Source organism: Leptonotus elevatus, chromosome 1 (assembly GCF_054856555.1).
Source record: "Leptonotus elevatus isolate MCC_2025b chromosome 1, RoL_Lele_1.0, whole genome shotgun sequence".
Lineage (NCBI taxonomy): Eukaryota > Metazoa > Chordata > Actinopteri > Syngnathiformes > Syngnathidae > Leptonotus > Leptonotus elevatus.
Genome location: NC_141239.1, coordinates 15,366,702 through 15,383,286, shown reverse-complemented (window position 1 = coordinate 15,383,286; position 16,585 = coordinate 15,366,702). Strand labels below are relative to the sequence as shown.

The 16,585-nt window shown below is 41.3% G+C and overlaps 1 protein-coding gene across 4 annotated transcripts in view; it reads left to right on the top strand.

The window, feature by feature from the left end:
* Nucleotides 1–16,585, top strand: part of LOC147181018 (zinc finger E-box-binding homeobox 1-like) — a 31,960-nt gene that overhangs the window by 10,147 nt on the left and 5,228 nt on the right. For all 4 annotated transcript variants that reach the window (XM_086076971.1, XM_086076945.1, XM_086076954.1 and 1 more), the window contains exons 2-6: nucleotides 2,921–3,112; nucleotides 5,884–6,078; nucleotides 7,553–7,752; nucleotides 9,826–9,949; nucleotides 13,391–15,054. In XM_086076971.1, coding sequence (XP_085933097.1) covers nucleotides 2,921–3,112; nucleotides 5,884–6,078; nucleotides 7,553–7,752; nucleotides 9,826–9,949; nucleotides 13,391–15,054 — 2,375 coding nt within the window. The remainder of the gene's footprint in view (nucleotides 1–2,920; nucleotides 3,113–5,883; nucleotides 6,079–7,552; nucleotides 7,753–9,825; nucleotides 9,950–13,390; nucleotides 15,055–16,585) is intronic.

Sequence of the window (16,585 nt, the reverse complement as noted above, 5' to 3'; positions counted from 1 at the left end):
ACGGGGATATAGAAATGTAAACAATGCATACCGGTTACTTTCACTAATTACAAACAGTTGCTATACTTCTCAAGTATAAAAGTAAATCCGACTTGCTCTATCCAGTCACGTCCCCATGTCATGCCATAGTTTGGCTTTCATACCTTTGTCGGCATACCCTTTAACGGTAATAATGTAACGTCTTGCAAGAACTCCACCAGCAAACGTTGGTTGGGATGTCACTCTTTCATTTATCTTAACAAACGCTACTGTTAGCCGTAGCCGACGCTAGAAAATCGAATACAACTCATGAGGGACTAGCAGAAAAGCCAAGAACACACGCAACCAACCCGCACGTAACTTCCCGCCCCTGCCGCGAGACCTGTGTTGCGTTTACTAACAGTCGGACATAAGAGTGCTAAACAGAAATGGCAACACGGGAACACACAACACACTTAGTTACAATATCATACAATGCTGGTCATTTTCCCGATCTTCTGTCCAGACAGACATTGTACGTTCAAATGACAATGCGCAAAATGAGAAAAAAAAAAGAAGGTCCAGGCTTTTCATCAGTACTGTTTATCCGCGTTCGTCACTTCCGCTTCTTGCCCCGTGCGCTGATTCGCTAGCTACCAGCCAATCACAGTGATCAAATGCCCAGACGCCGATTCAACATGTCGAATTTGCTGGAACCCGCCCACAACGTATTCCAACTCGATCCGACTTTATGACAACGCTGTCCGACCCCCGACGTTGGATTGGTGTATCTAGACCTTTAGGATGCACAACTATGTAAGGACTAAATAAGATTAGGTACCACCTATACCAGAGGTGGCCATCGAGGGCCGGAGTCCTGCAGGTTTTGCATGTTGCCCTTCTCCAACACAACTAATACATGATCAGCTCATCAGCAAGCTCTGCTTAAGCCTGATAACGATCCTGTTGATTGGAATCAGCTTGTGTTGGAAGAGAGAAACCTCTAAAACCTGCAGGACTCCGGCACTCGAGGACCGAGATTGCCCACCACTGACCTATAATTTTTTTTAGCAATGTGTGTCATATGTAGCATTGTATCCTAGCTGCGTTACTCCTAAGTATTACACCATACAGTATAGCTACAGAACTGTATAGGATACGCTTCTAAAGCAGGGGTGGGCAATCTCGGCCCTCAAGGGCCGGAGTCCTGCAGGTTTTGGAGGTTTCCCTCTTCCAACACAAGCTGATTCCAATCAACAGGATCGTTATCAGGCTTATGCAGAGCTTGCTGATGAGCTGATCATATATCAGCTGTGTTGGAGAAGGGAAACATCCAAAACCTTGCAGGACTGCGGCCCTCGAGGACTGAGTTTGCCCACCCCATCAGCTGATTTAAATTTCAACCTTTCAATACTAATTATTTCACATTATACGAGTGATCTAAATTGATGAGCTGTGAGGTAAAGGAAGGAAAACTATACACGACTGTCCCTTTAAGAGGGCCTGCAGCTGCTCTCTGTGTTGCAGTCTGGTCACATCTAGCTGCAGACAGACAGACACATACATGAACACACGCACACACACACACACACTGGGGTAATTGTCTGCTGGGGGTTTGGCGGGCTTTCCATGCCACACAGCTGCACTGGGTCAACACACACACACACACACACATTAGTTGTGGCCTGGTGATGCGCTTCACATCAATGTTGCTCACCTGTGGCAACCACTCATAGACTTCCTCCTTCCTCGTTGTGTTTTTGCGCTACTTATTTGTACCTACCCTGCAGTCGACCTCAGTATTTTGCTTGTTATTTCTTGCTTGGGGTCACCAGCGTTGGCGTGAGGTCCACTCACTCGTGAGGGTGACATCTGTCCTGAACAGGAAGCGCTGGCAGGCCCTTCACAATAAACTGCTGATGTTGCATTTAGTCTTGGCTAATTACTAAATATAAAGTTGATCTAAATGTAGTTTTTTCCCCCTACTTACCACATACATGTACGACGCCATACTTATTTACATGCTTACATAATTACTTACATTGACATGTTTACATACTATTTTAGCATTATTATATACTTTAATAGACACATACTTAAATATTTAATTGCATACTTCATTTCATTACATACTTAACTGCATACTTTATTACATATGTTATGACATACCTACATAGACACATTGTCATAATTACATAAAGTATTTCATATTTACGTTGACAAATTAACATTATCTAATGTGAGATACACACATTTTCATACTTAATTTCATTCTTGCATTAATACATACAACATAAACAATTACATAGATTCATGCGTACAAACTTAATTACATGCTCAAAGAGACAGATATATAATTATACATTTACATACTAAGGCATGCTTATTTACATACTTAGATAAACACATACTTAATGGGCTCTTTGCACAAATCCACTACTTCCTGAACTCAATACCACTCCTTCATTTCCTGTCTTTCATGAGTGGACAAACTGATTAATCCAGGTGTGCCAGACCTCAGTAACCATGACGACAGTGAGCAGACACAGCTGGATTAATCAGTTTGTCCACTCATGAAAGACAGGAAATGAAGGAGTGGTGTAGAGTTCAGGAAGTAGCCGAGCTGTGCAAAGAGCCCATTACAGGGGAGGGGACTTATATACATATTTACATACTTGCATAGATGTATGCTTAAATAAATGATGACTCAATACACATGCAGTACACATAAGCACATAAATTATGAGGCGCTTAATCACGTCGGTGCATACTGAGAAAGATGATTATGTACGTACTTACATGCACGTCATATGGGTAGAGCAATGTGTGTGTGTTTGTGGCCCTGTGGTGTCTGTTGACATTGTCATCATGTGTCTAATCATCTCGATGTTGTGTGATCATGACTTTGCATCTTGTTACGTGCGCTAACTTTGTCTTTTTTTCTCTTCCCGTTGTCTCACAGTGACAAACTCGAACGGCGGCTTGGAGGCCAGCAGCTCCGACTCGGACGATGACGACAAGCTACACATCGTGGAGGACGAAATCCCGCTGGAGGCCGATGGGACCGCTGTGGCAAGGAGGGACCGCCGCAATGCCAAAGACGCAACAGACACCGACAACGCAGTATTAGCACACAACGGAGCCTGCAATGAAGGTAAGAAGAACACGTCACCTACAAGATGAGTCAAAATGAGAAGTACAAAACTGTGAAAATTTGTTGGACAAAAAGTGTTGGGACACATACAGGAACTTTAAATAGGCAGAAAAGGAAGGATGGAAGGAAGGAGTGATGATGATGGGAGGTAAGAAGGAAGGAGACAAGGTTGTATGAAAGGAAGGATGGAAGGAAATTGGAATGGATGGAAAGAAGCAAATGAGAGGAAGGGAGAAAGGATGGGAGGAAGGAATTATGGCAGTTGGGAAGGAAGGGAAGTAATGAGGATAGGAAGGTAGAAATGAAATGAGAGAGACAGAAAATTGGAAGGAAAGAGGTGAGGGCGGAAGAAAGAATAGAAAAAAGCAGGAAAGAAAGTAAGGAAATAGGGATGTTAGAAGAATGACCAAGGTTCCTGCGGGGTCTAAAAAAAAGTCTTAAAAAGTCTAAAATTCTGAAACTTAAATTTGAGGCCTTAAATGTCTTAAAAACACCCATATTTTCATGTCAAGTATAAAAATGTACTTACCCAAGTCTCAAATTCTTATATCCGCTCACTCCATTCCGAGAACTTTCTGTAGAAAAAAAAAAGCCTGTTGCGTTGTTGTTTCTACTGCCTGCGTGCTAAAAAACGTCAACACCAAAAGCAAAGGGGGGCATTTGAGGGGGTGCGTTTGTATTGTAGTCAGTGTAGCTCGAGCGGTCGGGTAGTTCGTATCGGTTAGCCTAGCATCTAGCTTGTTGCATTCGGATCACGGCAGATAAAAGCCTTCGATCGCCGCAAATAGTTTTAAATTGGTCGGTGCCTGTGGCGGACATTGAGTTTGATGCTCCGTGCAGCATTCTCATCAATTAGTCTTGTATTTGTCTTTATTCACTTCAATTTGAAGTTAGCACATGACGCTAACCCGTCACTTCGCGGCTCTCTTCTTTGGATGTCTATGAAGTACGTCAATAATGCGGGTGCGCCCCAGTGTGCCACCAAGTGTTCAGATGGACACACTACAGTTTGTGCGGAGAACGTTTAAATGGGAGCAACTCTGGCTCACTGTTGCATTGAATTTAATTATTTGCACTTGCCTTGAAAAAAAACTTGTACAGCCACATATTTTAAATGTGACATTTATGGCCACTAGATATTTTACTTTTATTTTATTTACGTATTTAGTTTTTAAAATGCATTGTATTGTTTATTGTACAGGTTGTCTGGACACCGGTAAAAATAGGAATAGAGGAATGGAGGAAGGATGGGAGGAAATAGGTGAGAGATGGATGGGAGGTTGGGAGGGAGGAAGATGTTAGGAAGAAGGGGGAATGAAGAAACTAGAAAATAGAAAGGAAGATCGGGAAGGATGATGCAAGGGTTAGAAGGAAGGTGTGAAGGAAGGAAGGCAGCAAAGATGAATGAATATGGATGATACCAAGGAAGGGTGGAAGTAATAAAAAAAAATCAAGAATGTATTGAAGAAAGGGAGGAGAGATCGAAGGAAGGACGGAAAGAAGGAAGGAAGGAAGGAAGAGAAAATGTACACGATCAAAAGGGACACACACAGAAAGTAAGTGAAAAAGTGTGTGTCGTTTGGACCAAACTATCAGAAAGAAAGAAAGAGATGAAAGGATTTGAAAGAAAGAAAAAAGAACAAATGAAGCGCCGGCAGGTGGAGGTGAAGGCGAAGGGAGGGAAGCAGATGTGGAAAAATTGGAATGATGAGGTCATGGGAAGCCCAGATCATGTGGCTAAAAGTAGAGACCTGTCCCAGACCGAGTTTTGCAGGAAGAGGCGCGGCATTTGGCGCTCGTCTAGCCTCCATTAATAATACTCTGTCTCCATGGTGATGCGGGAAACCTCCTGACAGGGAAAAAAAGTTCAACAACACATACATGCACACACATACGCACGCGCACACACTTCCCGTTCCTAAAACACGACACCGGTGACGCAATGCACGTCTGGACCAACAGGTGGCGGGATTATGTCAGACATCATACACCGTGTGAAAAAAAAAAAAATCCAGATTATCCAGATATCAGTGACATATTCATATCTATATAATCGTTTTTTTATTATTTTTATTAACACTACTACTAACTAGGTTGTGCGGCCTCAAGAAAATACTGTTTACGTTATTTGGTATGATTTCATAATTGATATTTTGTGATAATCTTGGGGCAATATTCACAAAGTGGTCTTGAATTTGTTTGCAATTTCCTCTTTATCATAAATTACCAAATGGTTCTTAATGAAATAGTTTGGATAGATTAGTTTTGCCTTGCATTCATTCAAGACTTTATTTATTATACCCCAGGTATTTTTTTTTACCACTTTTACTTTTCTCTAGTAATTTGGTGAAGTAATCAATTTTTTCGTCTTTTTAGGATGGATACAAGTTTATTTTTATATATTTTTTATACCTAGACTCTGCATCTTTTGTTCTTTGTTTGAAAACCATTCTATATAGAATATTTTTTTTCTTGCAAGCATTTTCCAACCCATTTGTCATCCAAGGATTGTGAGAAGCTTTTTTTCTGCTTTGTGCATGAAGTGTAATCTTTATACACTATTTATCATACGAATTCACGAGTGTGGTCTTGAAAGAATTATAAGCATTATTGATGTCGTTTATGTGTACGTGATCCCAGTTCTGTCGCTTCAAATCTTCTCTTAAGAGTTCTACTGGCTTGTAGTGCCCTCTAGTGGTGTCTACGTGGAACAACAGCGCAAGCCCAGTGTCAAGATGCATCATTCAAAACACGTTTGTGTGTGTTTTCAGTGAAAGAAGAGTGTGTGTCCGGAGAAGAAGATGAAGATGGAGGAGGAGGAGAGGTTGAGGCGGAGGTTGTAGTGAAGAAAGAAGTGGAGGAGGAGGAAGAGGAGATCCTTCAGAATGGAGACACGGCCGTCCTCTACCCGGAAGCCCCCGACGATGAGCAGAGTCCCACGGAGGCGGGGGGTGCGGACGAAAACGGTAACACGAGCAAATGTTGTGTATTGACTGTAATAAATATGTACTGCATGCACTTGCGTTCAAATAAGTCCATTTCAATTCACCTAACTTGTGTGTTTTTGTATTACATCAATTTCATTGAAAAATAATATCTATAGCTTGTAAAGATCAAAAGCAATTTGGTCTTGAACATGCATTTTTATGAGCATCAAAGGTGATTACGAGCCAGAGTCGATTTCATAAACATGAAAGATCATTATTATTCCGTTTCGTGTTAATAAAAAAAGGCCATTTAGTCTTCAATGAAACAAACACGCTTTTGATTTTGTCTTCATTCTGTAATGAATGAATGTAACGTACATATTTTCATAAATATTACCAGCAATTAGGTCTTCAATTAACCAAATGTTATAAACATCAGGACATTTAGTTGTCAATAAACCAAATATTACCACAGGTTTTTGTAAACATTAAAACTCATTCAATGCCATTGACGGCTAAAAACGTCAAAAATTCATTTGAACTATTTCTATTAGTTTAACATTTTTTTCACACTTTTGTTAACAAGGGTATGAAAACCTAGAATTTTTTTTCGTTGTACATTTAGAACAGATATGACATTTGTGGTTAATCGTGAGTTAACTAGTTGAAGTCATGCGATTAATTACGATTAAAATTGTAATCACCTGACGCCCCAAATTTTTAATAATATTTTCTTTGTCTTTCTTTTTTCATTCATTCACTGCCATTGACGGCTATAAACGTTGAAAATGTATTTTAACTATTTCTATTAGTTTAACATTTTTTTCCACTTTAGTTAACAAGGGTATGAAAACCTAGAATTTTTTTTCATTGTACATTTACAACAGATATGACATTTGTGATTAATTGTGAGTTAACTCGTGAAGTCATGCGATTAATTACGATTTAAATTTGAATCACCTGACGCCCCAAATTTGTAATAATATATATATATATATTTTTTAGTTCATTCACTGCCATTGACGGCTCTAAACGTCGAAAATTAATTTGAACTATTTCTATTAGTTTAACATTTAGAGTATGAAAACCTAGAATTGTTTTCATTGTACATTTAGAACAGATATATATTTTGAGATTAATCGTGAGTTAACTAGTGAAGTCATACGATTAATTACAAAAAAAAAAAAAAGAATTGCCTGTCGCCCCTAATTTTTAATAATCTTTTTTTTAAATGGCAGCCATTTTTTTTATGGCAGTGAATGAGTTAAGGAAAATGTTGAGCTTTTGACAAACCAAAGTTATGTGTTTTTATAAATATTAAAGGCAATTGAATGTCTAACGAACCAAATATAATATTGTAATTATTGAGGACAAATGAGTTGTCAAACCTCACAAGCGTTATTTTTAAACACATAAAAGATGATTTTGAGTCATTCTTGCCATAAACATCAGTCGTCCATGAACACGCCATAAGTTTTCATTTCCCCCCCCCCCCTGTCCGCTTCGCCACCAGGCACGCCGGAAACGTTTCAGCTGCACACGTGTCCGTACTGCTCGCGGGGCTACAAGCGCAACGCTTCGCTGAAGGAGCACATCAAGTACCGGCACGAGACCAGCGAAGACAACTACAGATGCTCGCACTGCAGCTACACCTTCACATACCGCTCGCAACTCGAGAGGCACATGAGCCATCACCGGGGCAACAAGGAGCAGGTACAGACAAAAACACACTTTTTTTTCTTTTTTTTTTACAAATTAGGGACCTTCTAGTGTGTGAGGTCCAAATTTGGACAAGATTTCAAGGTTATTTTTGTCTTCCCTTGGAAATGGCTAAATTTACCCAAAAATGGTTGCTCGGAGACAAAATTGGAGATTTCCTGTGCAAAATTTTGGACTTCCTGTGGCTTTTCAGGAGTGCGTTGTTTTGATTTTTGTGTGTGTGGGTCTACTCATGATAGCGATGCCAACCAAATTTCACCCTGCTAAGAGATGCTGTCTTCAGGGGATGTATTTAAAGAGAAAGTGTGTAGGATTTTGTGCCATCTAGTGGTGAACTAATAAAACATTTCCCCCTCTTTTGTTGACAAGAGTATGAAAAGCTAGAATTGTTTTATTGTACATTTAGAACAAATATGAAATTTGTGATTAATCGTGAGTTATCTAGTGAAGTCATGCGATTAATTACGATTTAAATTTGAATCACCTGACGCCCCAAATTTTTAATAATATTTTCTTTTTCTTTTCTTTTTTTATTCATTGACGGCTATAAACGTTGAAAATGTATTTTAACAATTTCTATTAGTTTAACATTTTTTTCCACTTTTGTTAAGAGTATGAGAACCTAGAACTTTTTTTCATTGTACATTTAGAACAGATCTCAAATTTGTGATTAATCGTGAGTTAACTAGTGAAGTCATGCGATTAATTACGATAGTGTGTAGGATTTTGTGCCATCTAGTGGTGAACTAATAATGAATTCATAAAAAAAACACTATTCATTTCTATCACATCAACATACATTTTTCATATGATCGTAGTTCTAGTAATCGCTTATATTACATCTTACGTCTTACAGGAGGCTGACATGTTTCGCCGCCATCTTTATTTGATATGGATACCTGAAGGAGAAGAACTTTGCGAATGTAGTCAGCCTCCTCTGGTGGTGCTTTGCATCTCGTGTTGGACCCAATGGGTCGAACGCCGCTCACCTTTCACAGCTGGGGCCTGCAGGTGGTCGTCACTGAGTCCCGTGATTCGGGCTCCTGCGAGCCACGTTTGTTAGTCACTCTTCCTGTTTGCTTGCCCGCTCACTCCAAATAATAATTGGTAGTCATTTTAACACTGTGGTGCTCGTGCTTCAAAATCATTGCATTCTAATAGTTCAGCACTAGATGGCACTAAATCCTACACACTGTCCCTTTAAAAACTATTTTTGAGTTGAGTTTCATGTTTTATGGTCGCCACTCTCTGCTGCTCACAAGCAATGAGAAAAACTCAAATCTTTACAATTTTACATCTTTCACCTGACTAGTTATGGTGGTTCGGACAAAATGTTTTTTTTTTTTTTAAGTTATTACTTTGACACTTGGGAATGGCCAAAATGAATCCCAAAATGGCCGTTTTCAAAGCAAAATGGCAGACTTCCTGTGTGTTTTGGGGTACGGCTTCTTGGGGCTTTTTCAAAGATGATCACGTTCAGAGCTGAATTACAAAAAACTGATTCCAGTTGAAAGAGAGCTTTTGAAAAACAAAACCAAACAAAAAACTGCATTTTATGTTTGTCAGGGTTGTAACTTGTACCACAGCCAATTCGACCAGGCCAGGTAGACTTATGTAGCTCAGGTTGTCCCCACTATTGACAATTACAAAGTCAAACAAGGGCCGAAAGATAATGAATGATTAACTGGAGTAAGCTGCAGGTGCGACCCAAAGCACCTCTGCTCACCTACTTATGCAAACAATTTTTTAACAGAACCATGATATCCCAGTGGAATCATTGATTTATTTTTTAATTTTTTAATAATTAACATTTTCTAACGGATTACTTAACATCTGTTAGTCCACCCACACCTGCTCTCTTCTGGAAACCACCCCACCTATACATCCCCAGTGGAGCAGTCCACCTCATGTTGGCCCCTCCTCCTTGCTGACGCGTGCTCTAACCTGCCTTTTTTCTCTCTTCTCTTTAGCACTAACGGGGCTGTTTTAATCCGGTTGTTTTAGCCAAATGATTTTTATTTTGGTCGCATCGGTGTGTGACGCCGTCTGTTTGATTTCCCGCCTCAGCGTCACGTGCAGACGTCCGGTGGCGGTGGAAGTGGAGGAGGCGCTCGTAAATTCAAGTGCACAGAGTGCTTCAAGGCCTTCAAGTACAAACACCACCTGAAGGAGCACCTGCGCATACACAGCGGTGAGTGGCAAAATCAATACGGCGCTTGCTTAGGAGTGGACAAATTGTGTCAAAATTCTTACTTGTGGAAACATGAAAAGGAACAAATGTCATCAGTTATGCTAGACGGACTTGAGACGGAAGATTTTTCTGGTGGACATGGGTTTTGAGTATCGTCTTGGCTAAAGACGTTTGCCTACCCATTGACATTTTTTTTATGATGGTACATTGTCTTTTGTCATGTACCTGTAAATCTTTATGTTTCTTTTATACTGCCCCCGGGTGGCCAATGCAAGCACAACAGGACGTGCAGCACATTATCAAGTGAAATGATGCAAACGTGGCAATAACTGGCAAAAACTCTTTATTTTATCATCTTCAATACAGAAACATGTAAAGCCCTCATGTAACAAACAAGCACTCAACATTAAGAAAAAATATCAATGCAAAAATAATAATAAAACAAAAATAATAAAAAGTTTATTTACGTTCTATTTATGTCATTCCTTTATGATTTTATAACATAGAATATTACAGAGTGCTATTTTGCTATATATTTAATATACACACAATTGGGGTGTGCCAAAAAATCGATTCTCATAAGAATCACGATTCTCATTTAGTACAATTCAGAATCTATTTCAAATGTCCCAAAATCGATTTTATTTCAATTATTTTATACTGTCTTGCCTTTGTCTGTGTGTGCCTTTATTTGGAGCGCTATTCATGTTGTACCCGATTTGGCCACTGAGGGGCAGTGTGGTTCCAGGCGGTCTGATACACTGTTAAGTTATAGCAACATTAAAGAGTAGAAGGAAAAAGTCACGATCAAGTTATTCCAATAAAAGTTTTTTTTTTTCAGCGTGAAGCCGTTCTTTTGAGTGATAAAAGTGCCGCGAGTAGCACGCTAATTAGCATTAGCGACTGGAGTAGATCATTACAATTCCTTGCACATCTATAGATTGAAGCAAAAATCATTGTCAATCAAATCATTTTGAATCACCGTTCTTAAGCGAAAATCGACTCTGAATCGATTCGCACACCCCAAAATCTGAATCACATCGAATCGTGAGACATTCAAAGATTCCCACCCCTACTCATCAATAGCATTTCCATTTATTTCAATTGGGAACAATAATTTGAAATTTGAGAGAGTGAGCAGAAAAGTCAAGTCGTCTTTATTTATATCGCGCTTTCAAACAGCCTTAGCTGTCACAGAATGAATTAAACTCATGTCAAGACATGAATATAATATAATGGTAGGAAGTGACTGTGAAGGCTTGGAGGATTGCTTGTGAATTTTGACTGGTAGAAACATGAAAAGGAACGGATTTGACTCCAGCTATTAATTAGTTTTCGACTCTCTCAAGCTAAAGGTGTCAGGCTTCGGTGTCTGTGACACAATCTGGTTGACTGGTAGAAACTTGAAAATAAACGGATTTGACGCTAGCTAAGTCAAGTATTTGGGGCTGAACGCTTCCCAAAGTTAATACCGTTCTTGTTTCGCCACCTTAACAAAGAGGTGTTGAAGTTCAGGGATTGATTTAACATTTGACAAGTACAAAAGTGACACACAACATGGAATTTAGCTTTGGGATGACGACCTATTGATTTTGAGAGCTTTTTCAGGATTCAAATTGGTCAAAAAGTTAGTTGAGAAGTCACAAGCACCTCTGATTTTTACCTTTGACCCCAATTTTTGGACAATCTGTTCAGGTTAAAAAATACTTTACTTTTGATTCCAGCTATGGCCGATTATTGGTGCTGATATTCGGCATTTTGACGAATATTGGTATCGGTAGCAGCCGATAAAAAGATCTTTTTAAAACCGTGTTAACCTCAAGGGAGCTAAATTTTCAATTATTTTATAAGAGATGCTGTTGACCCAGGGAACGCTCTGCACTTTTTTGTGATTGTTTGAAATGATAACAAAGACAAGTAAAAATTTAACATTTCAGATAATTCAAAATTTTGTAAAAAAAAAAATTTACTGGAGAAAATAATATGGAGCTATTTACTTACGTTTTTACCTGGGAACTCCCTGAACTTTTTGCTAGAATTGTAAAACAAATGTGTCTATTGTTTAAAGAAAAAGAAAAAAACTGGAACATTTTGCAAATCTGAAAAGTTGTTCAATAAGTTAAAGTTAAATCATTAAATCCCATCCGTTTTCACTGAAGCCAACCCCCTTGTGTTCTATTAAGTGCCGTCAAAAGTTAAAGCGTTAACTAATTAATTCATCAAAAAAATTATCGCATTAATCATGTATTAATGCAGATTAAACACACTATGAATTATGACCACAGATTATCCTTTAGCTTGACAGCGGATAGTTAAGTTAAAGGTAGCACAGGTTGTGTTTGAGCAATAAACATAACTACGTGCATTTAAGTAAAGCATTTAATAAGTGTTGTAAAAGGTTCATGTCGAACTATTGGGGTAATTTTTTCCCATTTTAAATTATGCAAGTAATTAACTGTTTAGAAAAAGAGGAAGATGTGAGTGTGCGGTTGATCACAAAATATTGAAGACGTCCTCATAAGATTAAATGTTGAAAGAATTAACACATAACAGGTGTTCTCCAAATTTGGCGGGCAAAAAATGTTGCTAAAAAGCGTTTTTAATTCATTTAATTCTAAAATGTGATTAATCGGATTAATTTTTTTTATCGTTTGACAGCTCTAGTTCTATTGCTATAAAACGTGGAACCTACCAAAAGAAAGATTAGATTTCATCTGTTTCTGTTTTGCAGCAATTAGCATTAATATATAGCTAAGTTTCATCATTATTCACAAATTTGTTGAAAACACGGGGGAAAAGAGCTTGTTGCAACATGGTTGATCTCTTATACTCTGCTGCCACCTGTTGGCCGTTTTTTGTTGTTGTAATGACTACCATTGCTTTAAGCGACCTCTTCAGGTCAGAGGTTGCATCAAAGCCTTCTCTAGCATAAACCCCCCCATAAAAAACAAATAAATATGTTTTTGGGACTATGGCAATATTTAAAATAGAACGTTTTTATACGTTTTTTGGAGCAAATGAGGTAACTGGAATTTGAATTTTTGTTTATTTTCACACCAATATTTGTTTCCCTTTTTACTGAGAATGAATATCTAATAATCGGTATTGGTATTGGCCTTGAATTTTTGTTTTCCGGCCTATCGCTAATGTCAAGTGCCTTTCGTGTGAAGATCGCTCCAACTCAATAGGGTTCTTGTTCTGTCATCATCTGTAAAGGTTTGATGATGGGTTGAAAATGTTGCCGCTTGCACATTTTTTGACTTTCAAATACTAACCTCTGAACAGGCTGGTAGAAACAGCAGGGTTCTTGCTCTGAGTCTCCGACGGACTGATTCCCTTCTTCAACTCGATCATCACATGACATGAACTTCTGTGTCGTCCTGACACTTTGCAGGGAGTTCTGTTTCAACCGTATTTTTTTTTGTTTTTTTTGCTTTCCAGGCGAGAAACCATACGAGTGCTCCAACTGCAAGAAGCGATTCTCCCACTCAGGCTCATACAGCTCACACATCAGCAGCAAGAAGTGCGTAAGCGTCGCCAGCGCCCCCAACGGCCTGGCCCGCAAGCCTGTCAAGTCGCCGCCGACTGCCGCTGACGTCCCGCGGGTCGCCATCACCGCAGCCCGCGTGGAAAGCAAACCCCTCCAAGAGCAGCTCCCCGTCACGCAAATCAAATCAGAGGCGACCGAGCACTCCGGCAAGCCGGCCGTGGTGGCGACGCCGGCGCCCAATGGGGCGGCGCCCCTGGCCCAACCCCTGTCTCAGGGCATAGCTATGGTGCTACCCACTGTGGGTCTGGTGCCACCCATTAACCTCAACCTGGGTGATCTGCAGAACGTTTTAAAAGTGGCTCTGGATGGGAACGTTTTGAGGCAAATTCTTGGGACGGCCAACGGGACCGCAGTGCAGGGCAAGCCGGGGATTGTGTTGCACCAACCTCAGCAGCAGATCATCAGCCTGCCTGCTTTTGTGGACCACGACGGGACCACCAAGATCATCATCAACTACAGCATCGGACCCGCGCCTGCCACCACCGCCACTACCGCCACCTCTGCCCAACCTATGCCACTTATTGTCAAAAACAACATTGTGCCGGCTGCACCCATCCCGACCAAAACAGACAAGCCGCCTATTCCCAAAGTGGACCTCAGCCTGGTTAAGGATGAGCCCGAAGAATCTGTGCTCATCACGGAAACAAAAACAGACCAAGCAATATCCATCAAGACGGAAGAAGCTGAGGGGCTTCCATCCGACTCCGGGTCCAGCACTTGCTCGCTCTGCGATGAATGCCCCGAGCACCTGGAGGCGCTGCACCTGCTCCAGCACCACAAGGCAGCCAACGGGGAAGCGGTAGACTCGGCCGCCTTGGACCCGTCCTTCGCCGCCTTGCTGAGTGACGCCGGGGTGACGCTGCAGCAGGAGCCGGCGGTGGACGATCTCCTGAACCTCCTCAAGACCTACTTCGCATCCAACGCCAACCCCAACCAAGCGGAGCTGGAGAAGGTCTCTGACTCGGTTCGTATTCCCGTGGGTGTGGTGCAGAAGTGGTTTGCCAAGATGAACTCTGGGACAAACGGCTGCCAAGAAAAGACACAGTTCAAACAGACTGAATCCCAAAACAGTGAGTCGGAGGACACCAAGCAGGTCGCATGTAGACCCCAGTCTGATTCCCCGTCGTTAAACACCAGCGACTTGGTCATCGTCAAAAGCGAGCCAGAGGACCCCAAGGAGCAGGAGTCCCAGGCAGAACCCTTGGACCTGTCTCTTCCAAAGCAACTCGCCGCTCCCACTTCTGCTGCACCCTCAGAGGATGCTCCACCTGCCATAAAATCGCCGCAGCCAATGAACCTGACCTGCCTGAGGAAGGAGCAAGTGGGCGGTCGCACTGTCTACATGGTCACACCTCAGAAGCGCAGCACTGCCGTCAGCATTGTGCCTAACACGCAGCTGCCCACCCTGGTGGCCTTCACGGGTCAGGGCGCGGTGGGCTGCCTCGGCGCCCTGGGGTGCTCGGCCAAGCGGACCATCCTCATCCCACAGCTCACCTATACCTACGCCAACACGACTGGAGACGCAGCCAAGACGGTCGTGCTCAATGGACACAAGGTATGAATGTCTTTATGAACAGTAGCGGTTCTCGTACATAACCTTGTGGCACTCCGCATGCCGATCATTTATATGGCAGTTCCGTGAAGCTCGTAAATCAATTCACTAGTCAATGATCCAATCAATATTGCTGCTTGAAATTAATAGACATCTATTCTAGACGGACCTAAAAAATCATGTGTTCTTAGTAGTAAAGAAGAACAAAAGAGAATGTGAAGAAATACACTGGTTTTATAACGTGTACAGTGTTTCCCACAGATTTGAAATCTACTTGGGTGGGTGGTCTCCGGTAGGGGGGATGGGAGGTGGGTTGCAGGGGAGATGGGTCTCAGTCCTGTTACTACGTCTCTTGTAGCTTTCACGATCCACAAGTGAGTGACGGCGAACTAACGTTACATGCGGTATATCCTGTCGCGACACGTTTTTGTTTTTTTTAAATACATTTTTCCTAAATTTTCTTGAAAACTTCTTGGGTGGCGACCAATTTACTTGGGTGGCCCGCCCAAGTATTAACATGGTGCGGGACCACTAGATGTCACTATATCATCGAATGCAGTCAAAGCACATCCATTTCGATGCACGCACACTACAGTGGCTCATAGGGACCATATTTCGCAAGCCTACCACCAATTCTTATTTTTGCGTGAGTGAACGAGCATCTTAGCGAGCGACGTCAACTTGGCAGCTCGTATGAAGCCCGGCGAGTGACGCCACAGGACCAAGCGAGCCGGATTTAGCCAGAGCAGCTAACGAGCGGCTAGCGGGAGTTATTAGGAGCCATAGGCTGCAGTGGCTAATCAGCAGCTAGTGGGAGAAGTTAGTAAAAAAAAAAAAAAAGAGCTAGTAAAAGTATGCGAGAGCATAGCAGAAGGTGACAAGCGACGGAAAAGCAAATCACGGGACTTAGCAACGACCACCTGCAGGCCTCAGCTGTGGAAGGTAAGCGGCGAGGTCGACTCATTGGGTCCAACGCTAGATGCAAGCTACCAGGGCTAACTACGTTCTTGAAGTTGCCCATTGGGCATCCGTAGCAGGAAGATGGCGGCGTGAGCCTCTTGTAAGGTGAGGCTCCTGCTGTGTAATATAATTAGTGATTACTAGACCTACGATTATATATTTTTAAAAAAATTACGTTGATGTGATGCAACATTTTTTTTTTGCATTTTATTGAAATCAATATTGGGTTTTTAAATTGAAGGATTAGTTCACCACTAGATGGCGCTAAAGATTACACATGCTTCCTTTTTTTTGTTTTTGACTGCACCAACTTTGAGCTTTCAAAACTGGTGCCATGCTAACAAACATTTCTTTGGTGATCCAGAGGGGAGGCTTTAGTTGAGAGACCTTGTGGCTATGGTGCTACTTTAAACCACCATTTTATGGAAAGAAGCTAACTGTGTGATTTGTGAGTAGAGGCACATAAAGAACCACTTGGAGAACAGTCAAGAACATCAAGGAATAGGAAAGAATTACAGTATTACAAAAAAATATTCAAGAGCCAATTGGAGAACAAAGTCAAGAACCATCCTTG